Source organism: Strigops habroptila, chromosome 9, assembly GCF_004027225.2.
Source record: "Strigops habroptila isolate Jane chromosome 9, bStrHab1.2.pri, whole genome shotgun sequence".
Taxonomy (NCBI): domain Eukaryota; kingdom Metazoa; phylum Chordata; class Aves; order Psittaciformes; family Psittacidae; genus Strigops; species Strigops habroptila.
In genome coordinates, this window is record NC_044285.2 from 11,353,084 (window position 1) to 11,379,314 (window position 26,231).

The following is a 26,231-nucleotide window of genomic DNA, read 5'->3' on the forward strand; positions in this document are numbered from 1 at the left end:
GTCCTTCATTAAGCATTTTCTTGCAAGGAGGAGTCTGTGTGTTCTTCGAAGGAGAGGAAAAGTGAGTTGAGAAAGTGATTAGAAACCCTTCCTCACATCTCAGCTCAGCTCAGCTGTCTCTCCTACTCTCAGCTGCTTTCTGCCCACTCTGTCTGGTGTCTAATTTATTTGAGACCCATGCTTTGTGTTTGATTCAGCCTGGGTTACGCCAGTGTTGGCCGGTGCATGGCAGTGCTGCTGACAAAATTTCTGCCTGAAGCCTTGCTCACAGCAGTGCCAGAAACTTCCTCCCGTGGGAGCTTGCAGATGGGCAACGCTTTCTTCGGGAGAGGGCTGTAATTTCCTCGAGGGGTCACAGGCAGGGCAGAGTGGGGATGTGCAGAATTAGCACACCCCCGGGCAGGCTGTGTCTCTGCCAGGGCCCTGGAGAGGACGACCACAATGCTGTGATGGGTGCCCCCACCATTCCTTGGACTGGGTGGTGTTCCCCGCTGCCAACTTCACATGGGGCTTTTGAACACCTCCTTCGCTTGTCTGGTGGTCGCGTTCCCTCGCTGCCTCATTGCATCTGATAAGAAGGCACTGCCAAGTTTATCATGATTTGCTTCCCATCCATTTACATATGTGTGCCTGCTCCACAAATTTCGTCCCCAGTCTCACTGGGTAATCGCGTGCAATTCAGGAGAGCCAGGCAGTCATTCATCCTTGCTGAGATGGGGCAGCAGGAGCAGGAGTAGTAAAGGAGGGATGGACCCAGTTGGTGCTTCCCATGAAATAATGTCAGTGCTGCCCTGTGAAGAAAGGAGACCATTTATCTGAGAATGTGTGACAGGCTGAGGCTGTGCTGCAGCCACAGCCTGAGGGTAGCACAGCGCTGACCTGGGGCAGGACTATGGTGTCCTGCCATAGGGTTCCATTCCCCTGCAGGTGGAAAGGACAGACAAAGCTTTACTTTGTAATGGCGGTGGAGGATTCCCTGCTATAGTTCCTGAAGAAGGGTATCTTCTAGTTTGGTGCGTGCAGATGCTGTCAGCCAGACCTATTACTCTCAAGTGTTAGTTATCAGAATTTCCAGATAAATGTTTGTCTCTCTGCCATTCTAAGACTTTTCCAGTTGATGACCAGTGTCTTTTGCTAATTATTCGACTCATTTTGCTACTGCATTTGTACTTGCATATCATTAATCAAAGACATACTTTCTTGTTTATTTTGGACATCTTTGATGAAACTCTGGGCATCAGTCATACTGTCTCTCAGCACCATACCCTTACAGAAATCCTTTTATACTTTACAGGTTTGTAAGTGACTCTAAAGTGAGAGGCTTGTGTTTTTTAAATTGCAATGGGAACAGCTTTGTTCCTGAGATACTCTCTCCCTCCTCTGGGCTTTGGAGTGAAGGGAAGGTGCTGTGGGCACCACAGGTGGCTTGGGCTGTATAGATGCATTTTCACTTGTTTTACCATTACAAATCAGGTTTTATAACTGAACTCTGTTTGTAGTGCTGTTCAGGAAAACAGTTTTATAAGAATATAAAATGCTTCTTTAGTATTCATAGCCTATAATATCAGCAGGAAAATACGCTGTATAAAACACAACAGTGGCTAACTGTTTAAAGTAAGTACGACAATAGAGCCTTTACAATTTAATTGATGCTATCCATGACTTTACATGAGCTAAGTTGTTATTCCCTTTAATTTATTTATTTGTGGGGATTTATTACCACAGTGTTTGATTATCTCATAAATATCAATGAATTTCACCTTCAAAATTAATTCTTTTTAAAGACATTTTACAAATAGGCACAAGTAAAGAACACTCCCTCCCTCTCAAAGAAGTAGCATTCAGACTTTAATATAGGTTTCTTTTATAGGCTAGACAGCAGCTTTCTGACGAAAAAGTGTTCCACTGGAAAATGCACTTGTCAGGCTCAAACTGTTCCATGGAAGTACAGTTTGATGACTTTTTTTTCTATGTTAAAGCTGAGCATGCTGCATCCGAGTTGGAGCTTCTTGGATGTACAGCTTAGCCTACCCTGTGGACGGCTTCAAGGCGTCCAGGGTCTCTGACTTCATGATTGTTGGCACATCTGCGTTTTCCAGAGCCCCATTTTTGGAAACAGATTGTAAAATTCGGGTTTCCCCGTGGCACAGAAATCTGCTCCTGACTCTTAACTTGGACCAGATGGTCCCCAAAGCCATGTACTTGCCGAGACTTAAAATTGACAGTGTACCTAAACATCACTTTATGGTCAGCCATTTATAGATTCTTACCAACCGAGACTGGACATGGGTGGTTTATGCCTGTCGGTTGTAACAGGTAGCAACAAACCCATTCTGTCTGTCTTAATAAGTTCCATTATTTCTATTCCATTATTTCTTCTGCCTGGAGAAGGTGAAAAGCAATCTCGCTTGTCTGCTTGCCAGTCTTACTTGGCAGATGATCATGGAGCAACATTTGGCATTGATGAACAGGGAACTCTAGGAAAGTTACATGGTTATAGCCCTGCAGGGAAGTAGCTGACATTACTAAAACTGAATACATTGGAATTATATGAATAAGACTTTGAGTCTGTAACACCAGTTACAGAAAAGGGCCCTGCAACGAGTCCAGTTGTGTTGCTCACATTCACCTCGGTTACCACTTTGTAATTACCCAGAACCAGTGGAAGGTAATGGTAGTGTTTGCTTTGACTTAAGTAGTTTCTGGCCAAGCAGTTAATGAAAAGACAAGATGTCATCAAAGGTGTAATCAGAATACTTGAAATTGCATTCCTAATGCAGATCCCTAGATAAACACAAGAGTATAGAAGTCTGATAGTTAGAAAATGTGCATGAATAAATGTTTGTATATATCAAGGTTGTTTATCTTAAGTTGCCTCACCATATGAGGTAACTATTGTTTACTTAGACATTGCAATACTAGGGATGAAGAACTTTCTGAAAGACCAAGGACAAAATAATAACAGAAACCCCTTCCTAAAACAATAAACACTGTAAATCTGTCTCTAATCTGCCTATGGTATTTTAATAAAGCGGTTTCTAGGAAGTTTATAGTTAGCTTTAGATGCATTAATCTATTGAGTAATTGCTCACAATATTAATCGAGGTTGTAAAATTTTCCTCTGGCATTAAACATACAGCAAAAGGAGGCACATTTTCCCATTTTTGGAGCTATTCTTACTAGCTTTACTTGCATGGATAGATGCATGAAATAAATAGGACAAGATAGATTAAAAAAAATTCATCGTCTGTGAGGGGCATAGAACAGTTTCAACTTTTTTATTTTTACCAATAAGATCATGATAGGAATAGTGTCACGTCCTGTCAGATTTCATTGTAAACTCTAGTGATACAGTTATTTGAAAGGATAAATTTGGATGAGGTGAATGGGTTGGAAAGAAAAATTTCTACGGATCCATCATTTAACAAGGGCGGTAGGCCCCTCATTCATTTCACAGAACCCTGTCTCTTTACATGCACACACATCCTTGATTTTTATTTTCTTAATAGTAAGTAATTTTTGCTAATGAAGCGTTTACATATTTTGGCTCATTTATTTGGCTAATGTCATGGTTGGCGTTTTTCACTCGTTTTTCACTCACATAGTTTTGCTCATGGGCATAACAGGGAACAGTAATAGTACTTCAGAGTAAAGAAGAGAAAGCAACATGAAGCTTAAAAGTTATCGTTCAGAGAGCAATATATTTCCTCTGTGTTCATGAATGATGATGGGTGTGATCCCTCATTTCGTACTTAAATGGGAGTTTTGCTCAAACCCCTGGTATGGTAGTTTTCCAGATATGGAGTGATATGAGACGAGGTTTGCCTATTCTGTTCCTGTTGTTCAGATATTACTGATGTGATTTCATGTTTGCAATGTAATCTCAAATTCGTGAAAGTGTATGTTGCCTAAAAAAACCCAACAACCAAAGGCATACAGTTCTGCTAAAAACATACAACACTTCTAGATTTAATTATTGAAATGTATATTGCAATGATTTACTTTTTCCGTTTTTATGCCTCTACTTTTAAAACATATTTCTGAGTAAAAATAAGAATTCATCCCTTTTTTTTTTTCCAGACCAAATGTGTGTGGATCGCGTTACAATGCTTACTGTTGCCCTGGATGGAAAACTTTACCTGGTGGAAACCAATGCATAGTCCGTAAGTTAATCCAGTTATGTGTTATGACTGAGGTTTATCTTTGTCCCTCTATGTCAGGGTATTTTTAATTGTATACCAGAACTGAAATGTGTTTCTATATGGTTTCAATAGCAGCTGCACATCATTTCTTTACCATTTTAAGTATATTAAGCTAATATACAAAGTTCTGTGGGCTATAATACAGTGATGTGATACTAGTATTTAACAAAGGATTAATCTCATCCACATGTTCTGTTTAAGTCTGTGGTAAAGGGATCCAAGGGGTGTGTGGACTCTTGGGAGCGAGTAGCTGTGGAATATGTTAATCTATTTAAGTAAAATGGAAGGAGGCAACAGCATCAGGCCAGCAAGTACATTTTCTCTGCTTGTTTGGACCATATCCCTGAAATATATATGTAGGGATATAAATATATACATACATCAATCATAGTGCTGTATGCATGTTCATATCTAATGGTACAGTGGACCAGAAATAATTGTTAAAGGCACTTTGCCTAAGGCTGATAAGACCCTCTCCAGAAGTACTGAGGCAGTGTGCTGTCAGATGGGAATTATTACGCTTATGTGTGGGTCTGGTGCAGAAATAAAGGGAGCATTGTACTACTGCCTCAGTGCCATCCTTCCTCCAAGAGTAGGCTGGTAAAATGGACCAGTTTCACTTCTCCAAGGAAATTTCTCTATATCTAGTGTGGCCTGTGGCATGTTCCCAGACCTTTTCATAACAGATGGTGAAGGTCTAGGTTTTAGCTGTCCCGTGTAGAGATGAGGATGAACAGGAGGAGCTGTTTTGGAATCAGTTGTATGCAATTTAATGAGTTTGTGCGTATTTATGGTACTGAATTTTCTATCTGTGTTTCTTATGTGTTTGGGGATTTGGAAACATATTTTAAAGGCATTTATGTTTTCTTTATAGCAATCTGCAGACATTCCTGTGGGGATGGATTTTGCTCTAGACCAAACATGTGCACATGCCCAAATGGTCAGATAGCCCCCTCCTGTGGTTCAAAATCAAGTAAGTATTTCTTCTGTGTCTTTGATATTGTTCTTCTGAGTCTGTGAAGCTAGTAAGGTATGTAAGGTCAGTGGTCAGTGTTTAAGAAAAATAACCTCTGAGTCACCAGACATACTTTTACCACAGGAAAGAAAGTGTAGCCTCCTGTGATGAAACTGAAGAATGACTCAGAGACTAACTATTAGAGATGCTCTTTTTTGCCAAATCAAAACTGAATTAGTTTTATTGGAGCTATATTCATTTGCCAATTTATAGCACTAATTCCAGTCTTCCTTGCTTTCTGGAAAATGCCTTATCTCTATTCAACACTGGCATGCACACATATGCAGCACAAAAGTTGTAAAGATACAGAGAGATGACTGTTGACAGTTGGCTGAATTTGACTGGCTTTGTAATTCTGCTCTCATTTTGGGGCTTACTAAGCCAGACATGATGCTGTATCATACATGCATGGGCCTACAAGTATTACAGCCTTTCCATGCCAGGCTCACTACGTATCTTCTGAATCTACTGACTGACCTTATTCAGATGATACTTCTGTAGTTGCTTAGAGGTACAGAACTGGTCAAGGTTTTAAAGTGAAACAGCTTTTCATCAGAAAAGAAAAGATGCTTTGGAAATGAAACTTTTCAGACAGGCGACTTTTCCTACAAATGTTTGGATTTTAGGTTTTCAAGGAAGGTTCTCCAGATCCAGTAAAAAATTAGTAAAATTAAATTAATTCAATGAACCAGATAGCTCAATGACTAATCATGGGTCAAATATCTGATATAAAGTAGGATGTTGCTTGGGATAGTATCTCAGTTCAATTGAGAGATGCCAGCTGTAAAGTACAGTGTATTCTGAGTATGGTGCTTGTCTCTTAGATGATTTGGATTTTTGTATAAAATGTAAAGTTTCTGGGAAGAATTTTGGGGAAACTATTCCCACAAATGCCCATAACTATCTGAACAACATATTAACTGAAGTCAGTGGGGAATGCACTCAGCTGAGGGCTGTAATATTACGCAATATGGTCATCCTTTTAATTCTGAATATCTATTCAGACTCTGTGTGTGGTCTGCTTTGCCCGTGTATTTTTTTTACCTTGCCATTTTTTTGCTTTCCTAGTTGATAAGAGTTTTCCCACATGACCGACCACTTCAGCTTGTGGCTTTAGCATCTTTTTCATGCAATAACAGTGGAAAAACAATAACAACTGTGGAATGTAATGGAATGGCATGTACTAAAATGGTAAATATTGTTCTTTGTAGTTCAACCCCTTTCTCAGGCTCCTGTGATGTCTGTTAGGGAGAGGCCAGCATGAGGAGGGTATGGAGCTATGGAGCTCCCAGAGATTACTGGAAGGAGGAAGAATGCAAAATGCTACTCAAATCTGTGTGTTGTAGCGTTCCTGCCTTGGTTTGCAGCTACTGTTTAGCCAGGTGCATAAGCCTTAATCTTGTAAGCCAGTAAAGGAAAGTATGACCTTCTCCCAAGTCCCCTTCAGGGTACAGAAGGAGAGATGTATCCCTACATCTGTTACATGTTTTGGCACCTTTGTAAAAGGCAGGAATGAGCGGGCCTTAGTATTACCTCATTTTCTTCTTAGGCCACACTGGAGTATTTTATGAGTCAAGAAAAACAGAGTGAGTAAAGTTACAGTTCTTCTTGTGGCTCTTTTCTGAAGTATTCTACCATTGATCTCCATGGTTTCAGCCTTCATTGAAGTTGTACAGATAAATGAGTGCAGGACTTTACTATGGTTTTTAATCAAGCAGATTCCAAACACTGTATGGCATAGCTATTTTGGTTGTTGACAATTACTTCTAGGTATGAATATTCTACCAATCCTAAGCTTTAATCAGTGTTGACATTATTTTCCTTGCATTGCTACACAGGTTTGCTCACTTTCAAATGTGGCTTTTCTGTATAAGGTATAAATATTAACACTTTACAATTAGACTTAGGAGTTGGCTTAAAAAAATAGTTTCTATTTCATTTCATCAGTGTAATAATTTAGGATACATTGTGTGTGTGGTTACATCACCTTTATGTATTAAAACAAACCAAATCTAAAAGCAAAAGTGTCTTGAGTTGTTGTAGAGAGATAAGACTCTACTGCCTCTGTGCACTTTTATGTAATAATATTTATGACCCAGCACCTCATTAGGACTTACAGAGCATACATTTGCTGTAAGTCATTTGCTCTCTTGGCACTGTAGACAAAATCCATGAATATGTATTTACACAATAGACCACAATGACTTAGATCTGCTATTAGGAAACAAAGTTAAACATAAACATTAATTAAAAATCCTGATTGACATCAAAGGGTTATTATCAACTCCCACTGACAACAGTTAATAGTTCGTCAGAATGCATTCATGAAACCTTACTTTAATTATACGTTCTTAAATACAGATTAAAAATATGAGTGAAAATCCCAGGATTTCTCAGGATTAAATGCATGACTTCTGATAGATGAGATGTCTTTTAGATATTTTAATCTACGTGCCTTTTTAGTACTTAAGGAATCAGTAGTGGGCACGGATTTTATAGTATGTACAACCATAGGCAGAAACCGGATTCATTCTGGCTCTTATAGACTGGTTGTCTGTCGGAATCGATTAATGCAGATTGGAAAGCATGTGGATTGGAAAGCATAACAAAGCCTTCAAGTTTTTTTCTTATGCAGGTCAGTGTTGGGACTTTTCTGGTTACGAGTCAGCTTTAGGAATCTGATTCGTGGTTGAAAAGATCAACCGGTGGTTTTCTCAGCAGGGATTTTCGTGACATCAGTGAACTTGCTGGCTGAGTAGTGGTTATTTCTGTGTAATTAGTGAATTTTTGGGTGTGCTTATGGTAGGCTTGGAGATAAGATTGCCATGTGTGGAGGCACCTGCCCACTGGCCCTGATGTGTGGCTGGCTCTGGTGTTGCAGGTGCATGTGCGGGGAGATGTCTTACACCCTGCGCTTGTGCTGGCTCTGTGGTGGCTGCTCTGCTGCTGCCTCTCAAACCACCCAGGCCGTGGCTGCTTCAGTGTTGTCTGTTTGTGCTGCAGCCATGCTCCTGTTTGTGCTGCAGACATATCCTGCATTCCTGCCACGCTGGGAAAGGGGGTATGAATGAGAAGGAGGAGGGTGTCTCCTTCATCATTGGATACCCCTCACTACCCCCAGGGTTATGGGTCAGGCATGTCTCTGAGCTCAGCCACTGCTTTTGCTTCCAGCCTGCTTTAGTCAGAATGGCTTGGGCTGGCCTAAACAGGAAGGCATTTGCTGATGGGGCCATCTCTGAAGGAAGGGAGCCATGGCAGAGGCTCTCTAGAGAGCTGTGGAGGGTACTGGGGATGGTGGCTGGTGGGGACAAGCGTCTGCACCCCCGGCAGGCTGGTTGCACCCCCGGCAGGCTGGTTACGCCTCCGGAGTGCAAAATAGGGTTTGCTCTGCTCCCCCATTACAGCAGCTTCAGAGGCACTGCCTGAGGACCGAGGTTTTCCTCAGAGACCGCATTGCTGGAGTGGGGAGGCCAGGACCTGGGCCCTCGGCTTCATGCCCTGCGAACCTGCTCCTCAGGGTGGTGTGGTGTCGGTTCAATGGTGGTAGAACCTGGAGCTCAGCCCTTCCCTTATGGTCTTCTGCTGTCAGAGGTGGTAAAAGGTCTTGAATGTTAAATGTTCCCAGAGATTTCAAGGCTGCTGTGGGTTTTCTCAGCACCACATGCAGGGCTGCAGCCCGCGTCCCATCCTGGCGCTCGCTGCCATCTCTCTCCTGAGTCAGTCACTCGACAGAAAAAGCTTGCTGAGCATCTGGGATGTGATGAGGCCGTCATTCCTTGTTTACAGCTCCTGGCAGGCAAAGCCCTGTGTCATGCACAGCTGGGGTTGGGAGTGTTTCCTCAGCAGTGGCACAGAAAGACAAGAGGCAGCCTCTCCTTGCGGTACCTGCCGGCTGCCCTGCAGGGCGCCCTTGGCCTGGGGCACCCTGCATGGCTCTGCTGGTTGTCCCTCCTGAGGATCGCAGACCCATCTCAGGATTTCTAGTTTGGGATCACAGAGTAGACAGCGTGTGTGTTACCCTTCATCTGCTTGGTGAGCTCCTTAATGTTTCGTGGGTGGTTGTGGTGTCACATTGCTCTTGGTGTGAAGAAGTCTTTACTCAGCTTTGCTGAGAATTTATTCCAAAAGTCAGCAACTGTTATGCTTAAGCATGCAGCTTGTTGTTTCGCTTTGCTAAACAATGCAAACATTGCCCACACACAAAGCATGTGTGGATGTGTTTGGTCTCACTGGCTCTTTTGCGGGTTTATAAAGCTGTGTTCCTGCAGCCATTCCTGTTTTGACTTCAGAAGTTTCCAGTGCAGACTGTTTACAAATTGGATGTGAAAGAGAAAAACAATTGATTAAAAACAATAATTTATGAATATTGTTAACATTTCCTGAGCATGCTGAGTTAAGGCAAAGCTATATGCATTGATTTACCAGGCTTATGGCAATTCCTGTGCTTTTTCCCTGAGCGTCTGTCAGTGTGATACCTTGGAACAGGTTATTTCACTTACTGGAATATCTCCACTGACATTAATGGAATTGTTGATTTAGCTGAGAAGAGAAACTCTGGACCTGCATTAATGTGCTACTTTTCAAAAATGCAGTCTTAAAATCATAATCTGAGCTCTAGACAGTCTTTGCATGTGTTTCTATGAACTTTTGGAAGGATAATATTTCAGAATAGTCTGTATGATTTTGGAAATACTATTTTCAACATTCCCTCAAAGAAGGCAGAAAATAAATAAATAGTTTACTGACTGTATGTCACTGATTTTTCTTGCATGAGAGAAAGTTTACTGATTTGAATGGCTCATTTTAACAAAGATGACTGGGTGTCCCAGCAGTCTTCTGTAATGATTTTAGTTTAAAAAGGAGGAAGAAATATTTTACCTTGGAAAAGTTCCTTTAGGAAGCAGCAAGACAAATTATGGAAACTTTGTGTGTGTATGTTATGTGTAAAACCACTCCTTATCCCAAAATGGGGAAATGTACTTTACTTTTACTTGAACAAATAATATGAAAATCATCATATAAGCTACTGTTAACCTTTTTATCTCGAATGTAGTTCAAACTATTTAAATGGCTTTGGTCTTCATGTGGGAATGGAAATTAGCTCTTGGCATAGCTTGCTCTAATTGAAATCAGTTTTGTGGTTTTTAAGTTCCTTCCCTGCTTGACAGATGATATCATTTCCTATGCTTCTTGTAATCCCCTCTGTTTTTCTAAGATTGTATAAAGCTAAGTTGAACTACACATTTTAAAGTAACTATACACCTTTTTCTGACCTACTTAGGACATTGTCCAAAAATCTTCACCAGATATTCACTCTGTATTTGCAGACAACTTTGCTTTTTGTTGAGGAATGTTAGTACATTTTTGTTGCCTGAAGTACTGAAGCACATCCAAAGTCGAACAAAGATGTATCATAACTATTAGACACACAAGAAATACAAGATACAGTTTTAACTTTTATAACTGAAGAATTAAGAGTACGAGTGTTTTAAATGTTAGATTGTTTTAAATCCTTTCTCCAATTGCATGTTTAACTTCCGTTTTGTGGATTCATATTGCTATAGAAGGCAATACAGTTAAAATCATTTTTACTTGAAAATAAAAATAAAATTCCATTCACATACTTCTGGACTGTAAAAAGCCAAATGATGTTTAAAGGCTTTGTGCAATGGGAAGAATTCAGTGGTTGGCATAACACCTGCTAGCAACAGGCTCTAGCGGGACATACGATTTCTGATTTTCAGTCCTGAGCATTTCAGACAGTGTGGTGTAGGTATCCAGTGCTCCATCACAACCTACTGAAATGCTGATCTGACCATAATCCTATCTGGGAGGAGCTTTTCATGTGGTTCCTGTTAAGAGGGAAACCATTTCCTGGCTGCTTACTGGGGTGTCTGCCCTGGTTCACAGCTGTATGGGACAGCAGGACCTGTAAGGAGGACTTGGTTGGGAGGTCTGCCCGCTTTTCTATGCCTGATGAAGAGCCTAGTCAAAAAATGTATTTGTCATTATTACTAGAAAAATGCAGCACAGACTTTTATGCTTTACTGGCATGGGACTTCAGCTGCATGTTAATCATTATAAATGGTAGGGCTGTGGCTGAGGAGAGCATGCTGCTGCTCTCCTGTCTCTGTTGCTTGCAAGGGAAGGTGTTGGCTCTGAGGAAATGCTGTCTGTGAACTCCACAGCCCCCAAGCAGAGCAGCTGGCAGCAGGTTTATCTGGAGATGCGATGCAAGAAAAGCCCTACCTGGACAGATCTGCTTCTAGCATTGCATGTGTTGGCAGAACCAGGCTACCTTCAGGAGCTTCCTTATATGCTTCCCCTTAATACTTCCATCCCCCATTGCTCAGATGATAAGACTCTCTTCTTCGTTGTAACTACCAGAAGTTTAGTTCTTTTCCCTTATAATGGGCTTTTCTCAAACTAGGCAAACTAGGAGACAAATTCTGTGGATTTATGCTCGTATGAAATGCCTTTGACTTCAGTGAATAAGGGTGGTATCAAATTCTTGCACCATGTCCTATATTCCTTAGGAACTGTAAATCAGTATTGTTTTCTGTATTGCCACTGTCCTAAAATATGCATCTTTAGTTTCTAATAGTGGTTTCTAGTTCATAGAATCAATTCCTAAAAACAAAAAAATCCCTTAACAAGACAGTTAAGTGTTTCTGACTGGTTTGATTTAACTGAGAAGAATCTTTTTTCCTTTTAAGTACAACACTGTAACATCCGGTGCATGAATGGAGGTAGCTGCAGTGATGACCATTGCCTCTGTCAGAAGGGATATACAGGAACACACTGTGGACAGCGTAAGTACGCTATTAGTTATGTAGATACTGAGTACACTTAAGTAATTCTGGGATGTGTGGATCAGGCACCCTTTAAGACTAAATTTCAACTGATGTTGAGCTTGTTTTTGATCAGGTGCAATGGAATTTTGCAGGAAAACACATGACTTTGTAATGAATGCTGAGTGAATTCTTTCTGATCAGGACTATTAAAATAAACATCATGTGAATTCATAATAATTGGATATAACTTGATCCTGTAGTTCTCACACTACCATAATTCCCTTTGACCTCAGGGCTTTCCACTCCCTAGAGCAGTAGGCATATATTTAGAATTTACATGGGATTCGGTTTTCATCTTACAGACAATATTAAGCTTTTTAATACAAAGCCTTGTTTAATTTCAGGGGTTTGCTTCAGACTTGGGTAGCATGATGTAGGAATTTTGCCCATTTTGATGTTGTCTTATTAGAGTTGATTGGCATAGTTTTGATTTCCTCAATCAATTCTGAGCCAACAGCATTCCTGGATCTGCTGCTTGAAATCTCTCCCAAACTGAGTGTGATGGTCTCTTGCTCTGCTTGGCTGGAATGCTGTGAAGTAACTCAAATAAGGATGTAGACACTGCTTTTAACCAGGGCTGTCATATTGCTATCTAGTGAACTATTGGTCTGACAAAGAAAATGTGTTTAGCTCATTTAATGAAAACCTTTTGTGCTCTGTCAAAATCAATGGCACACTTTACATGAACTTCGTTGGGACCAGGAATTTACCCTAATAATCTGGAAGAGGATCACATGGTGAAAGGATTAAGAATTGTATTTCTGCCTTTTCTGTGAAATAATAAGTGGATAAAAGAGGATAAATGGAAACCTTTCGACTGAAGTGAATGTGAAACGGAACAAAGAAAAACATTACTCAGTGAGCATAAAAATGCATTTAAAAGCCTCTTTCTCATGTAAATGTTACATTTTATGATTATTTTTGAGAGCAACCGCTTTTGGAGTTCATTATGAGGAAAACCGGGTTCTGACTCTATTGGCAGCATCATACAGGGAAAGTATATCTTGGAATAACATAGTCAAAATAGATATTGATTACATTTTGCTGTTCTAGTTAATATCATGAATTATTTAACATCAGCAAACAGCCCTTTAATACTGGCTTGTTCCTCTTTTATGGTAGAGGACAAATAAATTCTTAAATTTGCTTCTGAATAGGGAAAAAATTGAGGATTTAGAGATGAATTTTTTTCTGCACCGTCTGTCTGCAGTCTCTACTGTGTCAGTGTTTCTTTGTGGAAAGTTTGAAAGAGATGTTATTTTGAAGTTATGGAATTGTCTAGCCATCCCAAAGAGAAAGGCTTTGAGAGGTCAGAGAAGCTGTGACTGTTACTGTGTTTATATTTTACTCCCTTGAAAAGATGAGCTCATAATACTAATGAGGCCAGGAAATGGGAAAAGATCATAAGTAGATTCTGGAAAACAAAGTATCCTGTTCTGTTTACCATTTTTACCAGTTTACCTGAGCTTGTTAAGTACAAACCTTCATGTCTTTCTGGAAATAGCTCAATAAAGATTACTTTTGCCTTCCCTCTGATATAGCTGTCTGTGAAAATGGATGTCTAAACGGAGGGAGATGTGTGGCTCCAAACCGATGTGCTTGCACGTATGGCTTTACTGGACCCCAGTGTGAAAGAGGTATGTGCCCTAAAATAGTGGGGGGGAAAAATTAACGTTCCAACTTATTTAGTAGTAACTTAAAATACTTAAATAATAATATAAAATAAAATATTTATGTAGTAGTATTTTGTTGCTGTCTCTGAATAAGGTGAAATAGAATTCACGTTCTTGTAGATGAAGAGGCTTTACTGAAAGGAAAACTCCAGTCTAAGAAAATTGTGGAGATATTAGTTATGGAATAACACAAATTAAAATGGTAACAACTTTCTTAAACATTTCCTAAACAGCTCATTTTCTTTAATGAGAAAGAGAACTTTAGCATAGATTTAAAAACAAACATTCAGTCTTCTTTTGTGATTTTTATATATATCACAAGTGTTGATTGGAATGATTTTAATGGTTAGTTCTTCAGTTCACAGTACGTTTACCAAAAGTAGTTTTCTTTTCCAGAGACAAAAATCCTCATTTATTTACTCTAACAGTAGGGTTGTCGAACCGTTACCCTTTCTAATCTATAGTTGAACTGATTGGATTTGGTTTTGTTAGTCTCAAGACTGAAAATGAATTTTAAGTAGCATTTTTAGCAATATGTGAGCTTCGTAAGGATAGAGGCCAGGATGAAACGCACATGCAATTGATTAAGGCCTTTCTTTTGTTTACGTTTTTGCTATGAAAACATTCCAATGGAAGAGGTGGCAAATAAAAAATATTGATAAGTGTTTTTACTCAAACTTCAGTTTCTAGGTCATCAGAAAAGCTCTTTGTATATCTGGTACATTTGCTTACCAATGATAAGCAGCATCTTGCCTTTGTCTTTGGCATGTTTTGTTTTGGCACAGTTTATTCAATTCTTCTTCCCATTTTGTACGGATTTATTGTTATCAATTTTAGCTTTTTCTATTTGTATATCTATAGTGCTAATCACAGCTGTTTCTAGATGAAAACACAGCTATACCAACTCTCTGATCTGGTGTATGGATTTTTTCAGGGTTATTAAAGCAATTTAACAGTTCATTTGAGAGACATATATAGTGAACAATGTTTAGGTATAATCCTTCTGTTGAATTTTGTAATATTAAAAATAAAACATTTTCATTTGCTAGAGTTAGAGCAAATGTTGATCTGTTTAGTTGGAGATTCACATGTACTACTCATACGATAGGTTGTGTTACATATATATGAACATGGACAGAATAGACGTTAACAACCTGATTTGGGGCTTGCATGTAGGGGATGTGCTTAGCACATGAATTTTGGTCAGTGAGTGTGTTGGATGATCACTGCTCTTAGTGCTGCACCTGACGTAATGGTTGAGTTTTTCATATGGGCAGCATAGGTGGGTGATGCAGAACGACAAATCTTAGCAGACCAAAGCTTTTAGTTCAGTGCTAGAGCAGATGGTAAGATGAAGCAGATATTTTCTGTACTACATACAGCACATAAAATTAGCACTGTGTGAAGTCTTTCTGGTTGTCCACTGAGATGTTGTAAAAGTAGTCCAAACTCATGGTGAAGTTGTTCTTCAAAGTAGCTCTGTTCTGAATCTTGGGATCTCACTGCTGAAGTGGAGTGAGGGGAATGGAAAATTTAGTTAAAAGCCCTAAGTTTGAAGAAAAGGCTTTATAGGTAAAGAATGTACTGAATATTTCTGCAAAGGCTTTGAATTTCAAGTAATGACTGCTTGTTCTCCATGGGTGAAGGTTTTGAGCCTTTAGTCCAATGAGGAGGCATAAAGTGCAAGTTCAGAAGATTGTTCAATGCTGCTTTTATGTTGCCTGATCTGGGACCAGTTTTACTCCACCTTGTTGGGGCAAGTTTCAGGGCTGAAGCCTGCTAACAGCTTCAGTCCTGTCCCTCAGGGCTCCTGTCTTGTGTCGGGTGGAGTGAGAAACTGGTGACACAGAGCCATTTGAGCCAAATCATGCTGTCATGAAATCCCATGCTTTGAGCACAACTGAGGTGGTAATTTGTAACTTATATGCCTCGTCCATAAGCAGTTTTTACTTAGAACATGTGTTTGATTCTGTAGATATCAATAAAAGAGAAAACAGACATTAATGGACTGTAGTATTTCTGGCTAATGCTCACTCTCATACTGAGGAAGTATGAGAGTGATAGTCGTATCTTCCTAGAAAACTTCTGAAATTTGGCTTCTCTTGCAGAGATTTCCTGCAGCCTCTCTACCTAGCTGAGCTAATATATTCCCCTCCTCTAACAAGGGTGTGGTGGGTTTTGGTCCCAGAATCACATTATGCCATCAGAAAAACTTTTTCTGAAGATAACTTTTCAAGTGTAAGCTAATGTTGGTCTTCGTCAGAATAACTTGCATTGTTCAGCACATGCACCTGTGTAGTCATTAGGGAGTTGTCTGGCTGCATATGATTTTACACATCTGTCAGCTAAGTAAGAGGTCCATGTTTTGAATCTAGCTTTGGAAAGTTGTGTGGATTTGTGACACTCCCTGGTGGGCTTCTGATGTATATGTGGATATTATCCAGTAAATTGACAAGATTCATGCCTTGTAGAGTAAAACTGTCTTTATTAGAAAGGAAAAAAGAGGGGAGGAGAGAGAGAAACCAAAACAAACCCAAAGCATCTCTATGCATGGAGGGGGTGGAGAGAGAAAATTACTCAAGAGAAATAGTCTCTTAAACTATCCCATTTCTGAAGCAGGAGAGGCAGATTGTTTGGAAAACACCACTTCTGGATATAAATGTAATGTGAAGTGACACAGTTTTGTGGCATGCGTGTTCTCCATCTGTTTGGCTGTGGTTTGACTTCTAGGTTATGCCATGCCACAAGCTAACAGTAATGTAAGTAATTTACTGCTGCGTATCACACAGTGCTTTTCTCTACAAGTATCAACTAACAGTAACAGCCACAGAGTGTTTGTGGCACGTATGTCACAGACCAAAGACAATTCCAGCCTTTTCTGCATATGTCATAGCTTAGAACTGTTTGAATAAAGCAATGTTGAGGCAACCAAATTCATGGGGGTTATTCCAATAATCTGATATGGAAAACAATTAAATGTTGCAGGTGGTTGTAACTAAGCTAGAGCCACTTTCTTACATCCAAAGACAAGTTGTGTTGTTTTGTCTACTGTTTTAAGTAGTGTTTCCATACATTTGGACCATATTTATAATATAGATTAGTCTAATTGGTATTACCTCAGTAAATACTGATCATATGATTGTTAATGAAGATCCACAACACTTCTGTGTAGCTTCAAATACATGCACAATGAAAGGGCTTTATCTGGTGAAAAAGCTGCTGCTTTCACAGTGCAGTGAACTCCATCAGATTTGTGGCACAAGTATTTTTATGTATGTATTCAGTCATTCTTTGAGAGGGCAGCAGCTGGCCTTGGACAGTTTTGGCACACAAATTACTTTTTGTGTGTCTTAGAAGTGTTAATGATGGTATAAAACACTATAAACATGAGCAAAAGGAATTTTTAGATTTATTATTATCAGTAGAGTTCCTCTTTATGTTCTGGGAGTGTGTACCATGTCACTAGTGATATAAGCTTCATCAGAGCTGCATTGGTCACTGCGGCATGGTCAGAAGTGGTACACATGTATCATTAGCTCCTAGGCTGTTGTGCGTGGTGTTTGGCACCTTTCCAAGCAGGGGAAGCCTCCTGGGCCTATTGTCAAGTATATGCAGGTGTATCATAGGTACAACATACCTGGCTTTTCTGTGGGATCATGTTCATCAAAAAGGTGAACTTGACATAAGCTAGACAGTAAAAGTGTAGTGGGATTGGAAATGCCTCCTACAGCAATTTAAGACACATTTAAATTACATAGTCTAGAAAGGAAAATATTTCATGGATATTGGCTGAGTTAAAATTTGAACTTCAAGGATTCCTTCTGGAAGGTGCTGAGTTCTCTGGCTGTGACCCAGTGATGGGCTTTGACATGCATTTAAATTCAAACCTGAGATGTCAGTATGCCTAAAATTATGTGAGTGCTTAAGGGCCTTGCTGGATTTTGGCCCAAGCTTTCAGAGTCATTTAACATCTGAGAGGTGCACTCAGCTTTTAGCATATCATTTAGCCATATAGTTAATGAAAAAGAAATCACAGGTAACAGAAAATGCACATGCAAGCAAAGCAAAATTTCTTCTGCTGGTTAAAAACTGGATGCCAACTTTGTGCCCTTTGACTTTTAATGCTGAATAACTTGAGTGAGATGCAGATTCTGCAGTTCCTTTTAGAGTTGCTGAAGGGGATTAAGAGCAGACACTTAGCTTATGGTCCCCTGAGGATGATTCAGAACATTGACAGCTCTTTTTATTGTCTGTAAAAGAGCCTGGGAGATTTAGCTGGCTATATGAGATGCCCACGGTTGGGTCATGTGAAAACATCCCTAGGTCATGGACTTAAGAAAGTCCAGAGGAAAAAGTGATGGTAGGATCTCGGAGAGATCAGACATCCCTATCAGATTTGGTAGAACTGTGTCCTCCAAACTTGTGCATAAAAGCTTTCTTGACTCTTTGAATCTGTTTCTCTTTGGACATCTGGATAATTGTACTTTAAGAGGGTAAATTCTGTATAATATAAAATTGTACGTTGTTGTTATCCCTGTATTGCAAAAATGCAATGAAATGTGCTTTTCTTTTTCTGTCTGGATCCATTTAGAGGAACACAGTGGAAGCTTAGAATGTGTTACAGCCCTGTTTGTTTATTTGAATGCTTGTGACAACATCAGGGGCTCAATCCTGTTGCATTTTGGAGTTTTGCCACATGCTTCGCAAAGCAGCAGAATTAGGCCTGATGTAGTCCAAATATTAAAAACGTACCACGTGTGTTTTGTTTTTTTCTGGAGTCAGAATATGAGCAAGTGATCGCTTTTTCTTCAAACAAAGTCGTTTCTGTACTGCTCTCTTCATGGCAGGAATTTTTGCATAATTTTTAATTATATTTGGCCATTATTAAAAGTTCCCAGAATTAATGCCATATGTAAAAATATCTTTCCCAGAGCCTCTCTATGAAAGTGCAGCCGCTGAAAGTGGTCGAGAGTAGTGTAGTGCTGTGTATATTTTTTCCTTTCTAAATACTACAACGGGTAGAATGTTTTCCCAAAGAGGACACTGCACCCCTTAGTGTGCCCCGTCTCTGGTATTTAGTCTAAATGGAAAGTAAATAACAAAGTGTAGATAGCAGTAAAAGTATGTTCCCAAAGCCTTATGTTGCATTTAAAGTAGTATTGCAGCATATGGTAGCTGGCAAAGATTTGAATAAACTTGATTTCTGTAGCTGTCTTCCAAGAAACACATCTGTTGACATAGACATGTAGTTTCTGCAGCCCTGTAACATGAATGCATGTCCAGTATTATAGCAGGAAACTACAGGATGGCTAAGCTTGAAGGCCTGAAATAAGGATTCTTGCACATGATTTTTCCCCTGAAAAATGGCTTTTGGTTGAAGATAAATATATTCAGAGGGTGATGTTTTACTGTCTTTAAAATAATGACAATCTATGTTGCCACCCTTGATGTCTTTCAGGTATAAAACAAAAAATTCAATATCAGTGTCTTGGATTATCTTCTCTAGAAAAGAGGTTGAGATAAATGGATGAGGAGTTTTGTAATTTTTAAAATTGAAGCTGCAGCTTAATAGCGGAGAAGCCAGCCCCTGCAGAATAGCTGAGTGTGATTGAAGGTGGTTTATAATGCATAGCAATATAATCAATAGATGTCAGGATCAAACCCAGTATTAAGCTCACTCTGTTATTTAATGCCAAAAAGCATTTTTAGGACCTTGTGTATGTGAAGCCTTTTATCCATTGTTCTGCTCCTTGCAAATACACCCTATAAGCGGTCCTGTGTTGCTTGCTCTATGCTTTATGCATCTCAAAACGTCACATAGCAAGTTTTAAAATGTTTCTTCAGATAAATGCTTAAAGCTTAATCAAGATCGATAAATGATTCAGTACATATGGGCTTAGGTCTCTTGTGAGATGTGAGGGCTCCAACTTTTGTACATGAAGCTGAACATTTACATTTTGTTCCAAATCGAGTTTTGATTTCAGTCAAATCCAAATCCAAAGTTTTCATTCAGCTATTTGGCAGCCCTTTCTGTATTTCCATGCCTTCTTAATTGGCTGCTAAGGACACTGTCCTTTAGATGTGCAGTATGGTGTTATTTGGACTTTGTTTCATTTTGATTTGATTTTAGTTATAGCAGTGGAGATGCATACAAATTTAATCACAAATTGAGGAGCCCATATTTTGGTATAAATTATAACACAAACGAGAATGAAATAGCTACATTGTTCTAATCTGTAAGATTTGCCTCTTGCATGTAGGATGTTGAAGGGGACGCACATGAGAATCACTGAGATCATTCTCCAGGTACTGCAGACAGCTTTGTTGCTGAACCTGATGCCTCCCTCGAGGTGTGCTGGCAGCCTGTGGCATAGGTTTGCTATGGCAGCAGCTCAGTTCTGCTTTCCTTGCAGACAAGGGCTGAACCTTGCCCTGGCTTTGCTTGCAAGTGGTGCTTATGATCTGCCTTGTGGTGTCTTCTTAAGCAATGAAGAGTGGAGGCCTGGGCTTTCATCAAGAGGTTTTGTTGAAGTTATATACACAAAGAGATGTCTATGTTTGTTTGGTTATGGGATGTTACATTAATACAGATATCACTTTTATACACACAGCGCAGGCAGTTGAAATATACAATTTCCCTGAATGGCCTGCAGTGCCAGATCTGTGCTTTGTGGAGCTCCAAGGATAATGGGGAAGAATCTGTCTGATGTGTTGTATCATGAGAGTCAGATATTTTTGTGTGTGCAGAAAGAGTGAGTCAGCTTTTTTTTTGATTTTGGTTGCCATTGCAGCACAGTGTTGCATTTGAGGCCCTCAGAATGAGTGTGTTCAAGCTGTTTGTGCTCTGTTAGTACTGTTATGGCATGCCCGTTTTTCCAGTTTCAGCCATCTCCTGATTTCTGGGCCACTACAAAACTTGTAGAACACAAAATAGCTCAGCACAACTAATTTCTTGTGGAGCTTCCCATAGAAAAGGTGCTTTCAAAATGGTGACTCCTGGAGTTGATTATAGTACAGAAGGATGAGTAAATGCAGCTGAGAACTTATCTAACAGTGCCCACTTAGCTATTTACGGGAAAATTGTTCCTTCTTCTCTGGGCTGCAATATATTTTGATAGAAGGCGGCACAGCTACCTGAAATTCTTCCATTTGTTACAATGAAAACAAATTATTTCCTTTTGAATCATCCTGAAATTTTAAATGAATATTTTCTATTCATACCTTTTTTTAACTATTGAGCTGGTAAGATGAAAATTTTTGTTACAGTTGCATGAGGAAAAATCAAATATCAGAATGTATGCTGCCTCAGTCAAGTTTGTGTTACAGACTTCATTGTTTTCTTCGTTTTTTAAAGTGATCTAAAACTTTCATGATGATCAGTTCTAACAAAGAAAAGAGAACCTCTTTTAAAACATCATAGACTATACCTAATGCAAGGATAAACGGACAGGGGCATTTCCAAGTAAAACAATTCTTTTATGTAGGTCAGCTGTGAAATGCTAATGAAAATGCATGTGAAGCAGAGGTGCTCAACATGGTCAGTGCAACTGTTTTGTCAGATGTAAGTTTCCTTGCAGCATATTTGCAACAGAGTTGATGAAATCTATGTGAAAAATAAACTTTTCCAAAGTAAACTGTTACATTTAGAAAGACATCTGTCTCCTTCCTCGGCATAATAGTTGCAAAAAGTTGTAGGAAGCAGTTACCTAAGCACAGAGCTGTAAGGACAGTCACATTCCCACTTCCAGTTGCCCTTGACAAGTTCAGGAGTAATGACTGAGTGGTTTTTATATTTTTTGTCGGTGACAGCTTGTACGGTTTGGCACTCCAGAGAAATGCTGTAGGAAAAGAAAAGAGGCCTAAATAAGGTCTGAAAGGAAAGGAGCCCTAAGAGAAATAGCGCTCTCCAAATTCTGCTCTTCTGTGAAACAGAGCCTAGCTTTCCACTCCTTTTCCAGAAGAAACTCCTTTTGGAAAAAGGTGGAATTTCCTCATGTAAAGAAACCAAGATTCAATATTTCTCTTTGTAGGAAGATGTGCAAAGGCGAGAGATAAGTAATTTAAAAAAAAAAAAAAAAGGAAGTTATTAAAAAGTGCCTCTCTATGTGTGCACTCATACATACACGTGTGGGTTTATATTTTATGAAATATAAAACCTTATAAGCACTTAATTTTTGATGGGTATCTTATACATTTACTGTGTGTCTATGCAGCTGTTACCCAGGCTACGCTAGCACAGGTAGGTTAAGGTAACTGCAGTCTGCTGTGCTGTAGTCGTAATTTCTTTTCACGGTGATGTGATTCAGATTACAGGTCCCATTCCGAAGTGGTGGCCTCTGCACTGTTTTCCTTGATCCTTAATGTTTAACTAACTGTATGTCTGTGTTTTTAAAAAGTATTTAAGTCAAGTAAGCCTGGCTTACCAAATGATCTCGGTCATGTGTTATAATGGCCCTGTCCTCATCATTTATGTTTTTCGCAAAGTTTACCCAGTGATTGCCAGGAGTTTCAGTACTGTCCTCATTTCCTCTTTACTCCTTGGGATGAATGGTCTGCTGTGACCCTGTAATGCTTTTTCTTCCAACACAGAGGTGCTGACAGTCATAGGGAAACAGGAGCTTAGCAGAAACCCATATGGTCACAGTTCTTGCCTCCTTGGGGAAGTGGTGGCTGATGCTTTCATCCTGCACCACTACACAACACAGGACAAAGCTCCTGCTCCACTGTGCTGAAGCAGGAGAAAAGTCTTTGCTGGCATTGCAGCAGTGGTAATAAAGTCAGTGGTGTTTTATTAGACTTACAATTTTCTTTCTTGTTTCTGCATATACATCAGTCTCTTGGTGCTCTTTGGTCTCAAGATTAAACCATCAGCTTTTGCCATAAGTCCTTTGACATCAGTCCCACTGCTTACAATGGCTTCATTGAATCTATTGATACATGAGTTTTCAGCAAGGCTGGGGAAATCAGTTTATCTCCAGCAAAACCAGCACACTAAAATGCACATTTATTATTTAGTGGAGTGATTCCTACCAATCAAAGATTCTATTTAAGTTTTTATTTTGTTTTTTAAATAGAGCCATAAGAATTACAGAGGAGAGAGGATAATTTCTAACAATATTTCAGCTTACAGAATTGCTCAGAGTGGAAAGGACCTCTTGAGATCATGTGGTCCAACTTCCCTGTTCAAGCAGGATCAGCTAGAGCAGGTTGCCCAGGATTGTGTCCAGCCACCTTCTGGAAAATGTGTTAAAATATATATTAGTCTGTGAGTTGTAACACCTCCAGCTGTATCATTCAGACCTGCTAGACATTTAAGGAAGATCCACTGCAAACATTGTCAAAGCATTCATAATCCTGGATGTTTTGTGTTTTTTCTTATTTGTGTCCTACTACCCAGAGGGTGTTTGTCCTGTGGCAGCAAATGATTGAGTGCTGTGAAATGAAAGCATGTGTTATGCTGGTAATTTCTAGTGTCCTTGACAGAGAAAATTCTAAAAAGGGAGAATTAGTTTAAAAATATAAAATAAACTGACAAAATTACAGTGGTTCATGGGGTGTGGGATGGTTTTAACACCTAGCAACACTAGTAACTAGTGTTACTAGTTACTACAGACTCACCGTCAGGGGAATTTTCCTATTTGCACTTGACACTGGCTGTACTTGCCTGATTGATTGTCACTTAAAACAAAAAGATGGAGAGACCCACTGTGTACTTGACTGATAATTTCACCTGGTTTTGGAGGAAACTGGGTACCTCAGTGATGGGAGATTTCAGGATCTCAGAAGCTCCTATGTCTGCTGATGTTTCTGAGATCTACAGCAAGAAAGCAGCAGTAAACATACAGTGGAAAGAGCATGCTGTGTACTTTCTTCCAAGTAGATCTTAAAGTGAGACACCTTGAACTGCTTCTTCAAGGGCCATTGGACTAGTCTCTGTGCTGGAATAATATGTCCAGAGGTCTTAGTTCAGTTGAGCAGTACAGTGACAGAATACTGCTTGAGCTTGAAATGTTTATAAGAGGTAATAGTAAAACCAGTGAGCAATGAATTATAATTGTCCTGCTGGGATATGATGAAAGCCTTTATGAGAATCTCCATGTCCCAGTGGGACAGTATGGGTGGTAACTTGGAAAGATTTGTAAAATGGTAATATGACAGCTTTACAGTTGGATTAATGCAGGCTTCAAAAGAAACCACAGGGTCAAAAATTACTTCCAGGCTGCAGGCTTTAAATGCAGGAAGATCTACCACTGAAATGGGTGATTAAAAGAGACACAGGTGATATATAGCTGCGAAAGGAGAGGCAATGTTAGATTACTTGGGCTCCAGTAGTCTTTAAGATAAGATATAATTTAATGATGCAGATACTATATCTGGAATTGAATTACACCTTCCGGTGTGAATTATTCCTGTTACTTGATTCTTGAGGTGAAGAGTAAAGGAGTAATAAGAGGTCAATTTGTGAGCTTTTTGAGGGATTTAAAGAAGCAGAGGGTGATGTTTTAATACAGCAGTATTGTGTAGACTTATAGGGGCTCATAAAGAAAAAGCAAGAGAAGCAGGTGAGGGGGGAGGATAGGCAAGGAAAAGATAGCAGAAGGGATCTAGCCAAATAGTTTTCACACATCTCAGGAAGAGAAAGTTGAAGGCAGGTTGAGAAGTTTATGCTGCTGCTTGCGCAGGGGAAGCCCAGCGGAGATGTGCATTCCATTCATCTGAATGGCTCTTCTAGTAAAAACATTGCTAGACACAAGCACAGTCCAGGCATGGCAAATGATGAATGACTTAGCAAGCTATCTTGCTGGGTATTTAATCTGTGTGGTTATCTAAATAATTTGAAATGCTTCTCTTGGCCCGAGCCAGGCTGGGCAAAATGAAGTGCCATGCATTAAACCTTGTGCTATTTCAGCTCTCAGGTCCCAGCAGGAACCCAACAAGATATGGCTCCATGAAAGGTGATACTATATTAAACTAACAGTACAAGTTGTATCAAAGTCAGTTCCAAATTCAATACAAAAAGTTGTGTTTTTAGAAGGTATTTTAAGTCTAGCACTAGCACTTCAGCCACTTGCTGATGTCAGTACAAAAAAAATGCTTTGTACAGCTGCTGACTGCAAGGAAGATGAGAGGTTAAATTGGGTTAGCGGAAATGAAGGACGTGCAGTGGAAGAAGTATTGGTATCAGAATGTTTATGGAATTTGCTGTTAAATAACAGAAGTGTTTAAATTGGAGAGCCATTTTAAAGCATTCCTTTTTACAGTTTTTTTTCTCCCATTTATGTGAAATTGAAATTATTTATAAAGGTGTACAAGGAAACATTAATTCCTTCCCCTCTTAAAAAAAAAAGTAAAGATGATGGCAAATCCATTTAGTTTCTTACTGTTCAAGCCTTCTTGAGCTAGGGCCTGAGCCACTGATGTGTATTAGAATAATTCTGCTATTCTTACTACAGTTGATTATAGTGCTCTGTTATAAAGGGTGGAGGCACTTGGTTGTTCTCCAAAGAAAGTGAGTAATAATTGACCTAATGTACAGAGCACATGAATAACATATTCTTTTGGTAAGAAATTTATGTTTTACAGGGTGTGCTAGAGTTCACATCCCTTTTTCACATCTTCCAAAAGATTTTAAAATACTCAGCTGCTCTATTAAATTTCTAATTCAACAAATACTCAAATACAAAGTATGCATTAGATAAAGCTCTTGAGCTGAATCCAAACATTGAAAAATCTTTTAATCTGCCTTGAAAACAGCTGTTTAGAATTTTGAATAGAAATAACAACTTCCTTCAGCCTATGTTGTTGATGTCCGCTTCAGTCTCAAGTTGCGAGGAATTTCTTTTTGTTACTCTGATGCGAAGCCTTGCTGCTGTTGCAATGGTTTGACTATCCCCAAAACAGACCAGGAGTGGTACCCTGGTCCTGTTTGAAATAAATGGCAACACTTCATTTGAATCCAGTATAATGGAGGGGAGACTTGCAAGACTTGAGATAGTTTTGACACGTTAATTGTAGTTGTCTGGAATGCAGCTACAGGAGCTCTTATTGATTTCAACTACTGAGAGGCGGCCGCTGTTCTTCATGTTTGTCTGCTGAAGGAATTCTTGAATAAGAATTATATTTTTTAATATCTAAAATAATTTAAACTAATTAGATGGGTTTTGTGCATATGTACATGCAACTTCTATTCCTTGTTCAAAAATACTTGGGTAATCTTAAAGCGTTATGCAGTGACTCTGCATTAAAGACCACAAATGAAATTTCTAGGCAACTGCCCGTTACATCCAAGGAAATACCAAAAGAGTTCAAGATGGCTAACATTACAATGAACATCAAAAGCAGTTATGATCTGCCAGTTACTGTAAACTATTGCCAAAACCCTGCAGGGAATATCTTACATTTATTTTACAACTCTTCGTTTCGCTATGTCCACAGGTTAGATTACACATGTATCTCACACACACACACTCACATGCATATCATTTGT

At 39.4% G+C, this 26,231-nt stretch overlaps 1 protein-coding gene across 1 annotated transcript in view; it reads left to right on the forward strand.

The window, feature by feature from the left end:
• FBN1 (fibrillin 1) overlaps window positions 1–26,231 on the forward strand; it is a 153,573-nt gene that overhangs the window by 10,997 nt on the left and 116,345 nt on the right. The window contains exons 3-6 of the mRNA XM_030497615.1: window positions 4,081–4,163; window positions 5,077–5,175; window positions 11,934–12,029; window positions 13,613–13,708. Coding sequence (XP_030353475.1) covers window positions 4,081–4,163; window positions 5,077–5,175; window positions 11,934–12,029; window positions 13,613–13,708 — 374 coding nt within the window. The remainder of the gene's footprint in view (window positions 1–4,080; window positions 4,164–5,076; window positions 5,176–11,933; window positions 12,030–13,612; window positions 13,709–26,231) is intronic.